General features: G+C 45.6%; 1 protein-coding gene across 11 annotated transcripts in view; it reads right to left on the reverse strand.

Moving 5' to 3' along the window:
- plcb1 (phospholipase C beta 1) overlaps positions 1–20,205 on the reverse strand; it is a 1,372,871-nt gene that overhangs the window by 495,341 nt on the left and 857,325 nt on the right. For all 11 annotated transcript variants that reach the window (XR_015077546.1, XR_015077547.1, XM_085981702.1 and 8 more), the window contains 2 exons: positions 11,361–11,501; positions 1,262–1,341 (listed from right to left, as the gene is read on the reverse strand). Coding sequence is in view for 9 of the 11 variants with exons in the window: in XM_085981702.1 (XP_085837828.1) it covers positions 1,262–1,341; positions 11,361–11,501 (221 nt within the window). In the remaining 2 variants the exon portion in view is untranslated. The remainder of the gene's footprint in view (positions 1–1,261; positions 1,342–11,360; positions 11,502–20,205) is intronic.

The following is a 20,205-nucleotide window of genomic DNA, read 5'->3' on the forward strand; positions in this document are numbered from 1 at the left end:
AGTAAACATTTAATTTGGGCCACATTATACTGATCACAAAGCCTAAAAATAGTAAAACACAAGTAAACTAGGTGGTCAACAGTATAAAACGGAGAAATCAATGGAAATAAAAATCGGGAGAGCTGTAAAATGGGCTGCCAATTCGCTATCACCCATTTAACACTATTGCACAAAGGCAAAATCTACCCCATTAAATTTACAAAAGCAAAATATTGCAGACACTGGAAATCTGAAATAAAAACAGAAAATGCTGGAAATACTCAGCAGGTCAGGCAGCATCTGCAGAGAGAGAAAGAGAGTTAATGTTTCAGGTCGATGACCCTTCGTCAGAACTGGAAAAAGTTAGAGATGTAACAGATTTTTAAGCAAGTGTAGGGGCAGGGAAAGGGGGGAGGGGAGGAAACAACAAAAGGGAAGGTCTTTGATAGGGTGGAAGGCAGGAGAGATTAAAAGACAAAAGGGACGATGGTGCTATAAGCACCATCATCCCTCTATTCATTTAAGCTCATTGACTCCCACAGCTACCTGGATTGCACTTCCTCCCACCCTGCTTCCTGTAAGGACTCTATTTCATTCTCCCAGTTTCTCCGTCTCCGCCGCATCTGCTCTGACGATGCCACCTTCCATACTAGTGCTTCCGATATGTCCTCCTTTTTCCTCAACCGAGGATTCTCCTTCACCGTGGTTGACAGGGTCCTTGACCGCGTCCGTTCCATTTCCTCCACTTCTGCTCTCACCCCTTCCCCTCCCTCCTAGAACCACGATAGGGTTCCCCTTGTCCTCACCTTTCACCCCACCAGCTTCCACATTCAACGGATCATCCTCCGCCATTTCTGCCAACTCCAGCATGATCCCACCACCAAACACATCTTCCCCTCCCCTTTCAGCATTCCGAAGGGACCACTTCCTCCGCAACACCCTGGTCCACGCCCCTATTACCCCCAACACCACTTCCCCGTTCCACGGCACCTTCCCGTGCAAGCGCAGGAGATGCAACATCTGCTTATACCTCCTCCCTTCCCACTGTCCAGGGTCCCAAATACTCCTTCCAGGTGATTTAGCGCTCCACTTCCTGCTTGGAGCGCAAATGGAATTGTTTTTCTAACATTTGAAATCGTTAGCGCCTGGCGCTAACTTTTCAAACTTTTAAAAATTAGTGCCCCAAGCGGGGCGATAGTGAATTTCTCCCCCAAAATCTTTAGGGTCGTGATGTTTTCGAAAATGTTGAAAGAAGCAAAAAAAAAAACAAGATCAAACTTACACTTTGTCCAATAAAGTGTCTCTTGACCTGTTCTGTGCCAGTAGGTTAGTTGCCAGGTTGAATAGTGCATCAGTCCATTCCTAGAAAGACAATTAGGGAAATGTTACTTGGTCGAAGAAACTGAGACGGGTATTTTCTAAGTGTTAGTAGTTCTTATGTCAAATTCAGAAGATAACAGACTTGATACAACCACACCTTTATGCCATCTGCACTGTCATACAGGCCAGGGCATAATAGCTGTCATAGATAATGGCCCAGAAATTTGGGTTGGGGGCTTCCTGCGGGTGCAAGCCTCCGACCTGCACTTACCTAGCGCGCCGGCCGTTGTGCTGTGGGAACGCGTGGGATTCCGATCCTGGGCCTCCTCCAACTACCGGCGCGCAGTGCTTGCGTATCACAGGGCGCAGTTAGTTCGAAGCATCCCCTGGGATCATGTGGGCCATGGAGAGCCAATGGTAGCAGGGAATGCCCATTCATAAGTTTGACAGGAAAAGCTGTCAAAACTATAAAGGCAAATCAGCCCCAAAACATAACTAAAACTTCAAATAATTTTTTTTTTAAATCACATTTTTAAAATAACTATAAATTACATAAAATAACTATTTTAAACAATAATTTAAATTTTTGAAAAAATTAATTACACTTTCTAATGGGGCTAAAAATAAACTTATCTTTCTTTAAAGTATTTAAAAATAATAAACCTGTGGAAAAGATGTTTTAATTTTACTTAAGTCACCACTTACCTTGTTAAAAGCAGGCCTTCCTGGAGACGTACCCTCCCGGAGAAAGCTGCAAAAAAAATGTAAGTTCCAGGTGCACGCGCTGCCTCTCCGGCGCACACGTTCGACCTGTGAACCCCTTCCTTTAAGGGAACGGAAGTTCCGGTTTCCCGCGCATGCGCAGTGCATGCACGAAACCGGCACTTTCGTTGGGCCTACACGTGAGTACCCAGCGCATACTCACCCGTGGCGACGTGAATTTCTAGGCCATTATATAGAATTCTTATATGGCATACAGAATTCCCTGTTAAAGAGCATTTATATATCACTGGATGCATCAAACAACACAAACGGGAGCGACAGTACCGATTCTGATGTGCTTGAGTGGAGCATAAATGCCGGCATGGACTGGCTGGGTGGAATGACCTGCCCTGTGCCGTATATTCTACGTCCCATTAACCTATATGAATTAAACTGCACTTCTATAACTTTCACAATGGGCATTAGGGGAACATTGGCAATTGTAGCAATGGAGCCACTTCAGGTCTCTCTCCCCACAAATTACACCACAGTGGCGTGGCAGGGAGATCTGACTCAAGCACTTCCATGCCGGCAACAAATTTGAAGACATTGGAGAAAGAAAAAGTCCAAGACATTTCAGATATAGGTTATTAATTTAGAATATAAAAAGGGGGAGTATGTTGAATAAAAACTATTCCCCATAACTCTTCTTCCCCTTTAAGCAGTATTGACATGAGCCATAATGGTGATGTATCTCTTTATTCCTCATTAAATGGTTTTATAGAGATTACAATTCCATCTGTTCCGATTTAGTCTAAGAGCTGGCTGTGTAGTGATGAAGCACCTATCCAAAACTGACTCGCCCCTGACTCCTAAGTGATTCAAATTGGGGCCATTCACGTCAATTCTCCAAAATACCTGAATTGTAACTATTTAGTTTGGCCTATCACTTTGAAAATATTGTACTCTGCCACCATTTTCAAAATCCCCCCATCAGCTGGGTGATTGGCTGTAGGAAATGTAGGCCCTGATATTTAGGGGAAGGCGGGGAGGGAGCGTGTCAGCGGCTAGGAAACCTGGAAATACTGGGAAGGTGGAGGCCCTGCCGAATTTAAAGGCAGAACCTCATTAGCATTGTTCTATTCCGTTTCCCAGCTGGCCGCTGGTCAGATTGAGAGTAGAAGGCTGCAGTCTGGGACCACTGGGGATGGTCTCTGACAACCAGAGACTATCGGGGGTTGGCGGCTCAGAGCACTCCAGTGAGGAGGGAGGGATCTGGGGAGGAGAGATTGGATCACCAGGCGGGCGGGGGGAGAGATTGCGGCAGGTTTGTTTGAAGGACCAGGGGCGGCGGCGGGGGGTTGGGGGGGAGCTGGGGGTGGCAGGTATGCACTCCTGCTCCTCCTGGCCCACAAGCAGTGCTGGAAAAACACTTACCTGCAGGATCTGGCAGCTCTGGCCCGCAGCTGTTAAATTCAAATTGGGGAAAAAATCTGAGGCACGCAGCCTCATTTAAATATTATAAGGACAGACTTGCTTCTCCAGAGCAGGTTACTCAGACGTCCCCAAAGCCGCTGCGGTTAAACAAGAAGTAGGTGCGTTCGTGGCAGGTTGGGACTGGGCTTCACGTTTTTACCAATTTAACACTCCCACCCCACCCCACCCCCCAACCCACACACACACACACACACACACACACACACATGCACACACACACACACACACACACACACACACACACACACACATGACCCTCTCCAGCCCCTTGTTTTTTTAAACTACTTTTTAAAAACGTGTCTCATGTGTAGAAGATCAATTGTTTTGCAAGGGTCATGTGTCTATCCAATCCTTGCTCGGCCTGTGAAGGGGTAAATGGCTCGATAATGGTGATGGGTTTGCTTAATCCCCATTACTCTAGTGCAGAGGAGGTTGATAGGTTTATGGAGATCAAGATTCTATCCATTCCTAGTTAGTCTAAGGGAGTCAGTGAAGCACCTATTAAATGCTGACTAGCTTTTTTTAAATGGGTGATGCAACTGATTTTATATTGGTGATATATATGTTCCATTAATGCCAATCTACTGGATTGGGGTATGAGGTTTTATAATGGATCCAGTCCCCATTAGTCCAGTAAACAGAGAGGAAGATGGTCTTGTGTTGTAAACACGTCCATCCTGATGTGCCTCAATAATTCCGAGACTCGAAATGTGCCTCAATAATTCCGAGACTCGAAGTTAGCAGAACAAAAACAAGGCTTTTATTAACTTAGAAAGTAACACGTAAGAGAGAGAGATGTCTTCCTTCTGGAGACTGAGGCCAGACTGAAGCTAGCTTACAAACGGGGCCAGGTATGGACGGAGCCCTACACGCAGCACATTCCAGCACATTCCAGTACATTCCAGTATACAATACAGCACATTCCAGTACACAATACAATGAGGTCTGGGGGAAGGGAAATGACACTGAAACCGATCTCAGTCACAGGCAGTGGTGAATGGAATATTTCATCACATTCACCCCTTCTATAGATTTAGTCTGTTCGGGGGTTTGATAGTCCTCTGCGACCGACGTGGCTGTTGCGGTGCCGCGGGTATCGCATCACATTCACCCCTTCTATAGATTTAGTCTGTTCGGGGGTTTGATAGTCCTCTGCGACCGACGTGGCTGTTGCGGTGCCGCGGGTGTCGGCTGGGTGTCCCCGGTAGCCTCCTGGGTCTCTGCCGGGGGTGCCGCCAGGGTTGTTGGAGGGGTAGTTGGTGGGGGTGCCGTTGGTCGGTGTTCTTCCGGGGGTGATGAAAGAGTAGTGGGTGGGTAAGAGTTGCTGTGATCGTCGTTGCCGCTATTGCCGTGGTTGTTGTCGATGCCGGCTGGGGCGACGTCTTTTATGGACACGGTGTCCTCCCTTCCGTCGGCGTGCCGGACATATGCGTATTGGGGGTTGGTGTGGAGTAGGTGTACTGGCTCCACGAGAGGGTCCGTCTTGTGGCCCCTCACATGCCTTCGCACGAGTACCGGACCTGGGGTGGAGAGCCATGACGGCATGGATACGCCTGAGGTGGATTTCCGGGGAAAGACAATCATTCGTTCATGAGGCGTGGCATTAGTGGCCGTACACAATAGCGACCGTATCGAATGGAGCACATCCGAGAGGACTTCCTGCCAGCAGGAGATAGGGAGGCCCTTGGTCCTTAGAGCTAGAGTGACTGCTTTCCATACTGTCCCGTTCTCTCGCTCCACTTGGCCGTTACCCCGGGGGTTGTAGCTGATGGTACGGCTCGTGGCGATCCCCTTGGACAGCATGTACTGGCGTAGCTCTTCACTCATGAAGGACGCCCCCCTATCCGTATGGATGTAGCTCGGCATACCGAACAGGCAGAACAGGCTGTTGAGGCATTTAATGACCGTGGCGCTGGTCATGTCTGGGCAGGGGAAGGCGAATGGGAACCGGGAGTATTCGTCCACAATGTTCAGGAAGTAAACATTGCGGTCGACGGACGGGAGGGGGCCCTTGAAATCTAAGCTGAGCCGCTCAAAGGGCCGTGTAGCTTTGATTAAGTGGGCTCTATCTGGGCGGTAGAACCGAGGCTTGCACTCAGCGCAAGTGCGGCAGTTCCTGGTCAGAGACCGAACTTCCTCAATCGAGTAGGGTAAGTTACGGGACTTTATGAAGTGGAACAGCCGCGTGACCCCCGGGTGGCAGAGGTCGTTGTGGAGGGTCTGTAGCCGATCCCCGGTGGCGCTGGCACACATCCCTCGTGAGAGGGCGTCAGGGGATTCGTTAAGGGCCCCTGGCCGGTAAATGATGTCGTACTCGAAGGTGGAGAGCTCGATCCGCCACCTAAGAATCTTATCATTTTTGATCTTCCCCCTCTGTTTATTATTGAACATAAACGCTACCGACCGCTGGTCGGTAAGTAGGGTGAAGCGTTTGCCGGCTAGGTAGTGGCGCCAGTGGCGCACTGCCTCCACGATGGCTTGGGCCTCCTTTTCCACGGAGGAGTGTCTGGTCTCGGGCCCTTGGAGGGTCCTCGAGAAGAAAGCTACGGGCCGCCCCGCCTGGTTGAGGGTGGCCGCCAAGGCGAAGTCAGACGCATCACTTTCCACTTGAAATGGAGTGTTCTCATCCACTGCCTGTAGCGTGGCCCGCTCAATATCCTGCTTAATGCTTTTGAAGTCGGCGTGGGCCTCAGCAGAGAGCGGGAAAGAGGATGCTTTCAAGAGGGGGCGGGCTTTGTCGGAGTAGTTGGGGACCCATTGGGAATAATAAGAAAATAACCCCAGGCACCTTTTCAGGGCTTTGGGAGTGTTGGGCAGGGGCAGCTCCCGTAGGGGGCGCAATCGGTCGGGGTCTGGCCCGATTTCCCCATTCTCCACCACGCTGCCTAGTATGCAGAGGCGCGTGGTGTTGTAAACGCACTTGTCCTCGTTGTAGGTGAGGTTGAGTTTTTGTGCGGTTTTCAGGAACCTCTCGAGGTTCAAGTCGTGATCCTGCTGGTTGTGACCGCAGATGGTGACGTTGTCGAGGTAGGGGAAGGTTGCCTGCAAGTGGTGGTCATCGACCATGCGGTCCATCTCCCTCTGGAAGACCGAGACCCCATTCGTCACCCCAAAGGGGACTCTGAGGAATTGGTAGAGGCGTCCGTTCGCCTCGAAGGCGGTGTACGGGCGGTCCTCTGGTCTGATAGGGAGCTGGTGGTACGCTGACTTGAGGTCGATGGTGGAGAACACCCGGTATTGGGCGATTTGGTTCACCATTTCTGATATGCGGGGTAGCGGGTAGGCGTCTAGTAGGGTGTACCTGTTGATCGTTTGACTATAGTCGATCACCATCCGTTTCTTCTCGCTACCCCTTACCACTACCACTTGGGCGCGCCACGGGCTGTTGCTGCGTTCAATAATGCGCTCTTTCAGGAGCCTGTCTACCTCGGTCGCGATAAACCGCCTGTCCTCCCAGCTGTACCTCCTGCTTTTGGTTGCTATTGGCCGGCAGTTAGGGGTAAGGTTCGCGAATAGCGAAGGCGGCTTTACCTTCAGGGTAGCCAGGCCGCACACTGTGAGGGGCGGCTGGGACCCACCGTACTTGAGCGTGATGCTTTGGTGGTTGCACTGGAAATCCAGGCCCAAGATCACGCTCGCACATAGGTTCTTCATGATTAATACTTTAAAATTATCATATACAGTTCCGTTAACGCACAATTGTACCGTGCAGTAACCCAGAATGGTCGATGTCTGGGTTTTATCAGCCATAGAGATGGTACCCTGAGTAGGGACCACCTTTAGGGAGAGTTGTTGTGCCAGTTCTGGGTGGATAAAGCTCTCCGTGCTTCCACTGTCAATTAAGCATTTAACCCGGCACCCGTTTACCTCGATGTCCACCATTGATCTGGATAGCGGGTGCGGCCTGGTCTGGTCCACTGTGACCGATGCCACTGTAGGGCCCTGATCGATACAAGATGGCGTCCACGCTGTCTGCTCACAAGATGGCGGACCCCACGAGGTCGGGCAAGATGGCGTCCAAGATGGCCGCTCCCACGGCGCACACGCGGCGGTGGCGGGTTTTCCGGCGGTTGGTTTTCCGGCGGGGTTCCCTCTGCACACCTTCCCGAAGTGCCCCTTCTTACCGCACTTAAAGCAGGTGGTGCCTTTCGCCGGGCACAGGTTTCTGGTGTGCTTTGGCTGCCCGCAGAAGTAGCAGTTGGGTCCCTGACGCGTCGCGGCTGTTGTAGGGCTTCTGGGGGGAGAGCGGGGCCCAGCCGGTGTCGGGCTGTCGGGCGGGGAAGATGCCTTCCAAGATGGCGGCGCCCTCGGTGCACACGTGGTGGCGTGGACGGCGCGGGCTGAAGAGTAGGTGTCCGAGTTTCTCTGGGCCACATCCAGGGATCGCGCGGTGTCCGCAGCCTGTTTCAGGTCCAACCCCGTTTTTTCCAGCAGTCTTTGCCGGATGTAAGTGGAGCTGAGGCCTGTGATGAAGGCATCGTGAACAAGCTCGTCAGTGTACACTGCGGCTTTTACATCTCGGCACTTGCAGTCTTTGCCAAGCATTTTCAGGGTGCTTAGGAACTCCTCCACCGATTCCCCAGGTCGCTGTGCGCGGGTAGCGAGCAGGTGCCTAGCATACACCTCATTCGTAGGCTGCTGGTAATGCGCCTTTAAGATGTTGCAGGCGGCCAGGTACGTCTCGGCGTCTTGGATGAGGGGGTAAACCCGGTGGCTTACCCAATTCCGCAGAATTGCGAGTCTCATCCTCGCAGCGTCCGTAGCGTCTTTGACGGCTGCGGAATTGTCCAGGAAGAATTCCATACGCTCAAACCAGTGTCCGAAGCGTGCTGATGCGTCCGGAGCATGTTGATCCAAATCCAAACGTTCGGGTTTCAGGAGTTGATCCATAGTGTTGAAAAATAAGTTAATAAAATTGATGTGCCTCAATAATTCCGAGACTCGAAGTTAGCAGAACAAAAACAAGGCTTTTATTAACTTAGAAAGTAACACGTAAGAGAGAGAGAGATGTCTTCCTTCTGGAGACTGAGGCCAGACTGAAGCTAGCTTACAAACGGGGCCAGGTATGGGCGGAGCCCTACACACAGCACATTCCAGCACATTCCAGTATACAATACAGCACATTCCAGTACACAATACAATGAGGTCTGGGGGAAGGGAAATGACACTGAAACCGATCTCAGTCACAGGCAGTGGTGAATGGAATATTTCATCACACATCCATTTCCTGGTAGCTTAGTGAAAAGAAGGTTAGCAGCCTTCTGTTGTTGCTGAACCCACCCGTTTCCTGGTAGTGGCACTGATTCATCTGTCCAATGCCCCATAGTTCACAGGGGAGAAGCAGGACGTGGGCTTACAATGTCAGACTTAGCTCAGTTGATCGCACTCTCACCTCTGAGTTGAGGGTTCAAGCCCCACTCCCAAGACTTGAGCACATAATCTAGGCTGACAATTCCATGCAGTACTGAGGGAGTGCTGCACTGTTGGAGGTGCCATCTTTTGGAAGAGACATTAAACTGTGGCCCTGAGGTGGATTTAAAAGACCCCATGGCACTATTTGCAGGAGCAGGGGAGTCCTCCCCAGTGTCCTAGCCAATATTTATCCCCTCAACCAAAAGCTAAAAACAGATGATTGTGAGGAAGATGACAGTGAGGAGGATAGTAGTAGACTTCAGGAGGACATAGACTGGTAAAATGGGCAGACACATGGCAGATGAAATTTAATGCGGAGAAGTGTAAAGTGATGCATTTTGGGAGGAAGAATGAGGAGAGGCAATATAACCTAAATGGTACAATTTGAAAGGGGGTGCAAGAACAGGGAGACCTGGAGGATCACATAAATAAATATTTGAAGATGGCAGGACAAGTTGATAAAAAAAATGGGATCCTTGGCTTTATAAATAGAGGCATAAAGTACATCCCAAGGCTGTGAAAAGCCCTACATAAATGCAAGTTCTTTCTCTCTTAATTTATCCATGACAGGAAAATCAAAATGGCAGTGGTTATTACTCATACTTTTTATCTGTGAGGAAAGGCCTGTATAGCAGTTACCTCTGTCACAGCACAGGCAGTGTAAAGGTATTGGACTGAGAAGCGTAGTGTATGGATATGGGGGATTACTTTGCCATGGATAAGAAAAGAGAGACATAAAACCATGTTACCCTGCATAATTTGTGTTTTGCTGAGATCAGTATGAACGGAGTTAAAACCCATTATTAACCAAAACCACTGACATGAATCAACTGAGCGGCCTGCGGGTGGCGCTGTCCAGGGAGAGTATAAATACTCGGGCACGGGCCCAACTTGCGCAGGACATTCTTAACAGGAACTAGTGAAGGACACAACTAGACCTCCATGTTGTAAAATAGTTGATTAAAGCTTTGTTTAACGCTTAGACTAAGTGCCTCGTAGTTTTCTTACGTCAACCACCACTTACATCATTCGAGAAAAATGGCCTGAAACATTTTTTAAGGAATGTTCGCAGCAAGACTTTGTTTACTGACTCCCAAACAAACATTCCTGCTGTAACCACTAAATCCGTCCACAAGAGATCACAGGAAAAACCTGGAGATGCAATGACACAGATTTAACAAAACAAAAGGATGTTAATCTGTCAAACAAAACAGAAAATGCTGGGAACACTCAGCAGGCCAGGCTGCATCTGTAGTGAGAGAGAGAGTCAACGTTTCAGGTTGATGACCTTTCGTCAGGACGTTCTGATGAAAGGTCATCGACCTGACCTGTGAACTCTGTTTCTCTCTCCACAGATGCTGCCTGAACGAGTGTCCCCAGCATTTCCTGCTTTTATCCCTATAATAACACAGAGCCTGGTCTGTGAACAGCACGGTATTAAAAAGCAATTGTGTTGCATAAAACGTGGGCTAATTAGGCACTACACAGCATCATGACAGTACGGGACATAAGTTCAACTCAAAACCCAAGTTATTTTTTACCATTATGTCGCTATGGGGTTTAAAATAAGGAGAGTCATACCCAGTCTGCTATCACACCTCCTCGTGACTGGCTGGGAGCAGGAAGCAGCACACCTGCCCATCCCTTCAATTACAGGTTGCTCCCAGCTTTGGGAGAATAGATATTTATTATATATCAAAAAATAAGAATTCCTACTTAATTCAATTCAGTAAATGGTACATTTCACTATCTCAACCAGAAAAAAATTAATTATAATTCTTGTTGACGCTAAATATTTTAACTGGCAGTTTTAAGACAACTAACCATAGGAAAATAAGATCTTCAACTTTTACACCATTTTAGCGGAGACATTTCTTTCTCTCAGTAGAGTGCATTTTAGCCTCCTTTTGCCCATCATAATGATACAGCACAGCAGGAGGCCATTCGGCCCATCATGCCTGTGCCAGCTCTTTGAAAAAGCTATCCAATTAGTCCCACTCCCCTGACCTTTGCCCCATAGCCCAGCATGTTATTTCTCGTCAAGTATTTATCCAATTCCCTTTAGAAAGTTATTACTGAATCTGCTTCCACTGCCCTTTCAGGCAGTGCATTCCAGATCATAACTATCTTATCCACTCAAACAAAATACTGTATATTCCTTACAAATAATAGAAAATTGTGAAATGAAACTTCAAATTTGAAACCAGGTATGCAGCGACATTGTGAGGTTGGAAAGGACTGAAGCTGGAGGAGCTGGCTTTCACTTCACTTTCAGGCAACGGTGACAATGGCAACTGCAGGTGTTCAGGAGCCAGCAGAAATACACGAGCTCCACCTCACCCGAAACATAACGCCGCCCTCTCAAACATGCTTGACAGCAGTGGAGCGTGAAGACGGGCACTCTCAGCACAAGGCGTTGGTTTGGACGGAATTTGGGAATGCGCAGGTACCTTTGCTACATCTTCCTGGAAGGCCATGAAGTTGAGATACGAAATGTTGACCAAGTCGGGGCCGTAAACCACGGTAACCATCCTGTTCTCCAGACGATTTCCCTGATTTCCAACATCCAACAACTCTCGGAGCTTGGTGTCCTGGCAAAAACGGAGAGAAAGTGGGTTGTAGCGCAATCTCCTATGCTCAGATTTAACAGAATAATTATTCAATAATCAGATATGATCAGTATCATTATATTATTCAAAGGGATTTAACTCATCATCTTAATGTACATATTTCTTAAAATTCATGAAAGCTTTTTCCTTAAAAGAAAATTGTGCATTTTTCCTCCCATCAAGGTTCGAGATGGCAGTGCTGGAGAATGGAACACATCAAGTCCCCCTCTGTATAGTATGGATCAAACACACAGTAAAGCACTTTTTATTCTTTTTAACAATGTGCCTGGGTCCCAACAACAGTAAGAACACCCCCTACTGCATCTGTAAGAATGGTTCCATTGCACTGCACAGCATTCACCCATACAATCTTTCTCAGTGAAATTGTCAGTTTGGTGTCAATTTATCTTGAACTGTATGCAGCTTTGTACTGTGAACCTATGTCTTCTGAGAAGTGAGCTGCGATTTCTTTAACCCATTTTACAAAGGGTCTTTACAGTCAGCAGAGTGAGGTGGGTGATGACAGCCTTCTCGCAGCCCACCCTGTTACGTGATCTTAGCACTTAGATCACAACTAATGTCATCTCACAGGAAACCGAACTTGTTGTTAAATCGACCTCCCGGTGACAGTAGCAGACCAAGCACGTCAGCAGAGTGAGAAAACTTTTATTCCACCATTGCTAGTCGGACTTAAAACCTGGTCTCAGAGGTGAAGGAACAGGACCACCGTCCCCTGTAAGCTGCACTGCCTCCTGTGCGGCCTGCCTCCCCGCTGCGGGGCCATTCAAATTTTTGTGCATGCGCGGTATCTGCAATGTAAAAGCCAGTGAGGACCTTGCGGATGACTGCACGGCCGCCACAGCTTAGTCAGAACAGGACCCTGAAAATTTCGGTCTGCTTATTATATGAATGCTTAAAGCACTTACATCAAGTTCCTCTCTTCGCTCGGACAGGATATTAAACCGAGGCCCTGTCTGTCTCTTTAGGTGGATCCCATGGCACTATTCGAAGAAGAGCGGGGGGCTTCTCTTCATGTCCTGTTTAACATTGCTGTGAAGCGGTTTGGGACGTTTTACTACCTTAAAGGCTTCATATAAATGCAAATTGTTGTTGTCCTGGCCAACATTTATCTCTCAACTAACAGCACCAAAAAAGATTAACAAGTCATTATCTCATTGCTGTGGGATCCTGCTGTGTGTAAATTAGCTGCTGCATTTGCCTACAAAACAGCGAGCGCACTTCAAAAGTAATTAATTGGCTGTAAAGCACGTTTGGATGTCCCGATGACATGAAAGACACTGCACGAATACTTTTCTTATAACAGAGATGGTAGCCTGGCTATTTTAAATTGAATTAATGTCTCCCATTAAAACGACAGAGAGAGAAAATTGACAGAAATGTGACAAATATTCATGTGATAATATGATGGGCAGTAATTTCTAGTCTGGCAGCACACTGTACTACTCAAAGCCACGAACTGAAGTTATTGAAGAAAAAATGAATCAAGCATCTTCTACCTAAAACAAATGAGGAGAAAATGCTGGGAATACTTGGCAGACCAAGCAGCATCTTTGGAGAGAACAGAGCAGTTCAAGTTTCAGGTGTGGATCCTTCATCAAACCCAAAACGTTAACTCCTTTGCTCTCTCCACAGATGCTGCCTGGCCTGCTGAGTCTTTCTAGCATTTTCTGCTTTTATTTCAGATTTCCAGCTTTCTCCTTGTAATCTTTTACCTACATTACAACAGTGACTACACTTCAAAAGTACTTTATTGGCTGTGAAGTGCTTTGGGATGTCCTGAAGTTGTAAAAGGCGCTGTATAAATGCAAGTCTTTCTTTCTCTTCTTTTTACCTGCTGTACAAGTCTCTTTTTCACTGAAAATCCAATTTATAATTGCAAATATTTATATACAGTATGTATATTAAAATTCCTCTCTACCTTTCTCCCTCAAACCTACCTCTTTGACCTTGCTTTCGGTCACCGATCTTAATATTTCCTGTTGTGGCTTGGTGTCAATTTTTGTCTGGGAATGGTCCTGAGAAGTGCCTTGGGATGTTTTACTATGTTAAAGGCGCTATACAAATGCAAGTTGTCGTTGCTGATGTTTTTATGCTGTTGCAGTACTTCAAAATTAATACACACTGCAACGCAAAATAAAAGACCAGACTTTATTTTTTTATTTTGCTCCTTTTATTAAATTGAAACACTTAGTAAAGCTCAGTTATAAAAATTGCCATTTGTTAACTGTGCATGCTCAGTGCTGAATAAAAAATCATCTGTGTAATTGCTAAGGTAAAAAGACTGATTCGCTGTGTGGGAGACAATTAAGATAAAGGTTTCACCAATTTGAATGCTGGTCTCATCAAACAGTATCAATCAAACCTCTCTCGCTCGAAACTCTTTAAGCCAAAAGCTTTGTAGATTAATCTGTGAGCGAGTCCTCGCCTTCAATAAACCCCCACAAATCCAATTCAAGGACAAAAGCCAAGGAAATTTCTATAATTCAGTTGAGCAGCCCTGAAAGATGGCACAATCGACAATGGTGTGTTGTCATGTGTAAAATTCTATATTGAGGTTGTGTGTCGAGCAAAAAGGTCTTCCACTTTACTTACGACCTCGCACATCTCTGAGCAAACAGTGTCGTAAGTTAGTATTTTACTGGATAACAATGCATATTACAATATTTACTTGAGAATATTTTTCCAGTTCCCCAGAAGTGGCATTCAACCGGATTTGTACATTAAAGCACAGATTGTTGAAATAGGAGCAGGAGTAGGCCATTCGGCCCCTCGAGCCTGTTCCGCCATTTAATGAGATCATGGCTGATCATCCAAAGTCAGTACCCTGTCCCTGCTTTCTCCCCATATCCCTTGATCCCTTTAGCCTTAAGAAATATATCTAACTCCTTCTTGAATATATTTAATGAATTGGCCTCTACTGCCTTCTGTGGTAGAGAATTACACAGGTTCACCACTCTCTGGGTGAAGAAATTCCTCCTCATCTCAGTCCTAAATGGCTTACCCCTTATCCTTAGACTGTGACCCCTGGTTCTGGACTCCCCTGCCATCGGGAACATCCTTCCTGCATCTAGTCTGTCTAGTCCTGTTAGAATTTTATAAGTTTCAATGAGATCCCCTCTCAGTCTCCTAAACTCTAACGAATACAAGCCCAATCGACCCAATCATATGTCATTCCTGTCATCCCAGGTATCAGTCTGGTGAATCTTCGCTGCACTCCCTCCATGGCAAGAACATCCTCCCTCAGCTAAGGCAACCAAAACTGCACACAATACTCAAGGTGTGGTCTCACCAAGGCCCTGTACAACTGCAGCAAGACATCCTTGCTCCTGTACTCGAATCCTCTCGCTATGAAGGCCAACATACCATTTGCCTTCTTAACCGCCTGCTGCACCTGCATGCTTACCTTCAGCGACTGGTGCACAAGGACACCCAGGTCTCGTTGCACTTCCCCTTTTCCCAATTTTTGCCGTTCAGATAATAATCTGTCTTCCTGTTTTTGCCACCAAAGTGGATAACCTCGCATTTATCCACATTATACTGCATCTGCCATGCATCTGCCCAATCACCCAACCTGTCCAAATCATCCTGGAGTTTCTCTGCATCCTCCTCACAGCACACACGCCCACCCAGCTTTCTGTCATCTGCAAACTTGGAAGATATAACACCTTTCACAACCTCAGGACTTCCCAAAGCTCTTCACAGCCAAGGAAGTACTTTTTTTTTAAGTGTAGTCATTGTTGTAATGTAGGAAATGTTGCAGCCAAATTGCACACAGCAAGCTCCCACAAACAGCAATGAAATAAATGACCATCTGTTTTAGGTGTCGGCTGAGGAATAAATGGTTAAGCCCCACCCGCTGTATTTTTGTACAATTTTGGTAGCCATACTACAGTAGAGGCATCTTGGTTTTGGAATGGGTACTGAGAAGATGACTAAATCGATGATCCATGAATAGTGTTAAGCGACAAGGAAAAGCTTTGGAAACTGGAAATGTTTATGCTTGAAAAATAAATCTTATTGAAATACTCAAAGGGTATAGATAAAGTAAACCCAAATATGTTTGATATAGTCACGAACTCTGCAACAAGAGCCTATGGTCTGAACCTTTGAGGGGGAAATTTAAGAAATGATTCAGATTTACTTAATTTATACAGTGGGTGGTGAATGCTTGGAATGAATAGTTCAGAGAGGCAAATTGTGTAGGTAAAATCAAGTGTTAGATGGCTGGATATTTGAGGTCTGGACTACGGGTCCATCCCAATTGATTGTAAGGGTCTTTTCTAGTCCGGTATATTGCTGTTTCTTTGTAGCTATCCAAATGGTTTCTAAGTCGAGATTGCGCTAGAAAGGCTTCTAAAGAGGTTAACAGGCTGCTTTACCTCATTTAAAACGAAGGCACCTGATTTTAGGATTTCAGTCAAACTCATTGATTAACCCCCAAAAGATGAATTCCAAAATCAGGGTTAAACCCAATATGCCCTAAAACATCAATGTCAGCATACCAGAGTTCTGATGTAATGCAGCTAATGATACAGGTCCAATCATATCAACAATATTTGTCATTATTTTATTTGTTCCTTTTAAAAATGATCACTGATTAAACCCAAATTTTCTGGTCACAAACATTACTTCACTTTGATCTAAAAGGAACACATTTGCTCAAGGTTAATTACAACCAATTTTTGGACCCAAATTCAGAAAAAAACGCAAAAATCAGAAGGCCTGATTAAAACTGATGGGTGATAAACGCCAAGACTGTGCTTTACATCATCTGTATAGTTGATAACTCTTCACACTCAGTGACCAAGAAATGCATACGCCCCAGCCTGCCATCGTGAACTGGGTGCAGAGAACTATCCCTGTGCCTGAAAGGGTAGGCCCGAGACGCACCTGATATTGGGCCTCAGGCCTCATTTAAATGAGACCGGCGAGCTGCTGACACCTGCTAGGCACTCCCAGGCAACAACGTCGCCAGTAGCTGCCCTCAAGTAGGGCAATAAAGGGGAAGGGGTTGCGATCGGGAGGGGGGCTGGGGGCGACTAGGAAAGGGAGGGCAATCGGGAATCTTATCATTTCTACAAACTTTGATGGATAGATATCTGTTAAAATGCCCATCTTGATATTATAGCTTAAACCAATATGTACTTTGGGATACTGTATCTCGTACACCTTATCCAGACTATGTTCTATGAGTTTACTTGTGAGTCAACCATTAACATTTGACAAACTTGCTAATGAAGTCTGATCGCTTGGCCTACTCTAGGATTCTGCATATATTAGAGTCACTCCATATAGCTGGCCGGGGAAATTGACCCCTTTAGTTGATGAATTACCAACAGGCATAGGAATTCTGAAAAATAACATTATTTAGACAAGGGTAATCTGAGGACAAAGTAGTCTTGTTTAAATGAAAGCACTGCACCCATTTTCAATTACTGTGATGGTCCAGTACCTTATCAGCAATTCTGGTCCTTCGTTTTGCGCAAAGGAACAACTGCTGCACATTCATTATGAACACTGCTCTCTGCAACCACCTTACATACAAAATTGTTTAGAGCAGATCCCCAGTGAAGTGCTGCCTTCGTTGTCACATTTGTAGCTTAATTTCTCATCGAGAGCAACGGATTACTGTTCAAACCGTAACAAATTTCTCTTTTACAATTCTTAATTGAAGGTTAAATTGCAAACTCTTTTTGAGCCGGTAGAAATTCTATATGCTTCGATAATCCGTGTAAACCACCTTTTCATATTCACGTTGAGAACCCGTCGCTTGCATCAAGGTTTCATTCTTCGAACTTATCTGTCATTTTCATTTCACCTTATCCGCTGAGAGCACTGTGTTTTCTAGTTCTTTCCTTTTCCATTAAGCTAACAAGTCAAAAGCATCTACAGTTTATCAACTAATAAAACCTCTGAGCCAATACCAGAAGACATCTTACAAATTAAACTGGTGGAATTAAAAGATGCAGATAAAAGGCTAAAGCTTTATCCACACAGACTGGTGACACATAAAAGATTGTTTGGCTTTCACGTGTTGCTTTGAAAAGGAGTCTGTTTTGCTAATAAATCAACATAAGTCAGATCACCACTTCGTATGAAATATTTAGAAAATACAGTAGTTAACAAATTTCAGACAAGAAACTCAAAAGAATCTACGGGTAGTCACGATTCTTGTCAACTCTTATTTTTTTTAAACAGGCTACTGATGTGAAACTTCCCCTTTAATTATATGTATCACAAAATTTGGTGTGTTGGCTAAATCAGTGTAAATCAGTCAAAATCAGAAATTGCTGGAGACACTCAGCAGCTGAGTGAACACAAATCAGTTGATGTTTCATGTATAGACCTTTCTTTGTGACTTTTAAGCTGATCAGCAAACGGTCACTTGTGCTGGTGCATAACAACAACAACTTGCATTGATATAGCGCTTTTAACTGCACACTATTAAACTCTGGGTGACCCCACTTTTTGTTGCAAAAATAACAGTACACTAAATGCAATCAATTATTGTCATTAAACAATGATTGCTTTGGCAAGGTGAATTGCTTTGTTAAAGCAGCTAACATCGAGCTTACCAAAAGATTCTTAGAATAGGCCTATCTGCTACACAGGCAAAGCAGTTACTTGTACCCAATTTTACAGAAGCAGCCATTCTAAGAGTGGATAACTAATGATCCTGGAAATAACATGTTCTTGTTTTGAAATGCAGCCTAAATACGTCTCCTTCTCAATGACATAAGTAACCAATGAGGTAAAACAATTGGGAGCCTCAGTGGACTGGATGCTACCATAGAAACATAGAAGATAGGAACAGGAGTAGGCCATTCGGCCCCTCGAGCAGGCTCCACCATTTAATGAGATCATGGCTGATCATCCAAATTCAGTGCCCTGTCCCTGTTTTCTTCCCATACCCCTTGATCCCTTTAGCCTTAAGAAATATATCTAACTCCTTCTTGAATATACTTAATGAATTGGCCTCAACTGCCTTCTGTGGTAGAGAATTCCACAGGTTCACCACTCTCTGGGTGAATAAATTCCTCCTCATCTCTGTCCTAAATGGCTTACCCCTTATCCTTAGACTGTGACCCCTGGTTCTGGACTTCCCCTTTTAGCTATATGGCCCAAGCTCAAATCCAGCCCAGACTGACTGGATGAAAACCTCCTTTCTGCAGGCTGCAAGGGTCTTAAATGAAATGAGTTTAGATGGTCTCAACCAAGTTCTTGTTTGGCTTGAGTCCATAGCACAAGAAGTCCACAATTTGGCACAAGTTATTCCAAAACCAGTAATTTAGTTCAGGGAGGGTGTAATCACCACTGGTGTTTTAGCTAAGGCATATTTGTTGGACTAGAGTACAGAGCATTATTCTGCATCTGGACCATGTTACACCTTGAACTGGAAGAGCCTGATCCTCTCACTTGACTAGGGTTCCCAACCCTCCTGGATTGGTCAGGAGTCTCCAGAAATTGAGGATCATCTCCCAGGAGAAAAATCATAGGGAAGTAGAGTTCACACTTTGGGATTTGGACTTTCTTTTCCAGCCTGCTTTGTCCCTGTTTTTGGTGTCCCTACATATTCCATGAGGTCCTGCTCTGTCCTTCTTTATTTGAAACGAATGAGCGGGTCACCGCCAGCCTTTGCAAAGTGAAGTTGCCAGGCTCGGGCTATCGGGATCGCATGTGCGTGTGCACTGCCCAGTCAAAGGGCAATCCCGACTCTCTGAATGACCAGGGCGGCAGGTGGGTACTCCAGCTTTGCAGGTTGTTTCTGCTCCTGGTATGTCCGGCAGACCAGGGGAAAGAACAGTCAGGGGAAATAAATTGCATTTGCTGGTCTGCACTGAATAGAGAAAAATAGCACATCAGAGAAAATTTCACAGCAAGATCCAATCAGCGGAGATGATGCATTTCAGAAATGTTCAAAGGAGATCAATGTATCAAATTACTTCTATTTATACCACCACAAATAACACACTCTCAATCCAATTCATGAGGAATTTCAGACGGTTTATGGACCCAGCTTAATGCACCTATAGGACAATCTAGTTGTAGCATTACTTTCATTAAAGCTTATAAAATGTTATTGTGGAAATAATTATTTTTGACAATTGTCTGTCTGTACACTCTTCTAACTTTGTATAATACTATTGTTAACTTTCAATATAAATGATCAACACTAAATATACAAACTTAAGATATCTATATTTTATCAGTAGTTCAAGAATCCTGTCTGAAAGTGCCACAATGTACAGTTTGAAATAAGATAGCTATTTCATTCTGTTCATAACTATAGGACCCAAGGTTAAAAATTTGCAATTTTTCCCAATTTCTTCTTCCCCCCCCCCCTTTTGAGGACACACAACACTTGCTGGATCTGGTACTGTGGGTGCAAAGACACTCAACTACAGAGGACCCAACTTCTACTGACTGAGCATCACGTGGTGAACCGAACTGTCATGTGATCAATCATGCCATGATCAAACCTCCAGGAGCGTGTCCAACCACCACTGGTATCTCTACATTTGAATCCAAAAAGTATGCTACTCCGCAGTAGCGGTATCAACTTCACCTTAATAACAGCAATTAAGAAGAAATCAACAATACTGAAGGGTCAGTAACCAGAGGGCACAGAATTAATATGATTGACAAAGGAACCAGAGGCGACATG

This window comes from Somniosus microcephalus, chromosome 3, assembly GCF_052327205.1.
Source record: "Somniosus microcephalus isolate GS21.2 chromosome 3, FLI_Smic_1.0, whole genome shotgun sequence".
Classification (NCBI taxonomy): domain Eukaryota; kingdom Metazoa; phylum Chordata; class Chondrichthyes; order Squaliformes; family Somniosidae; genus Somniosus; species Somniosus microcephalus.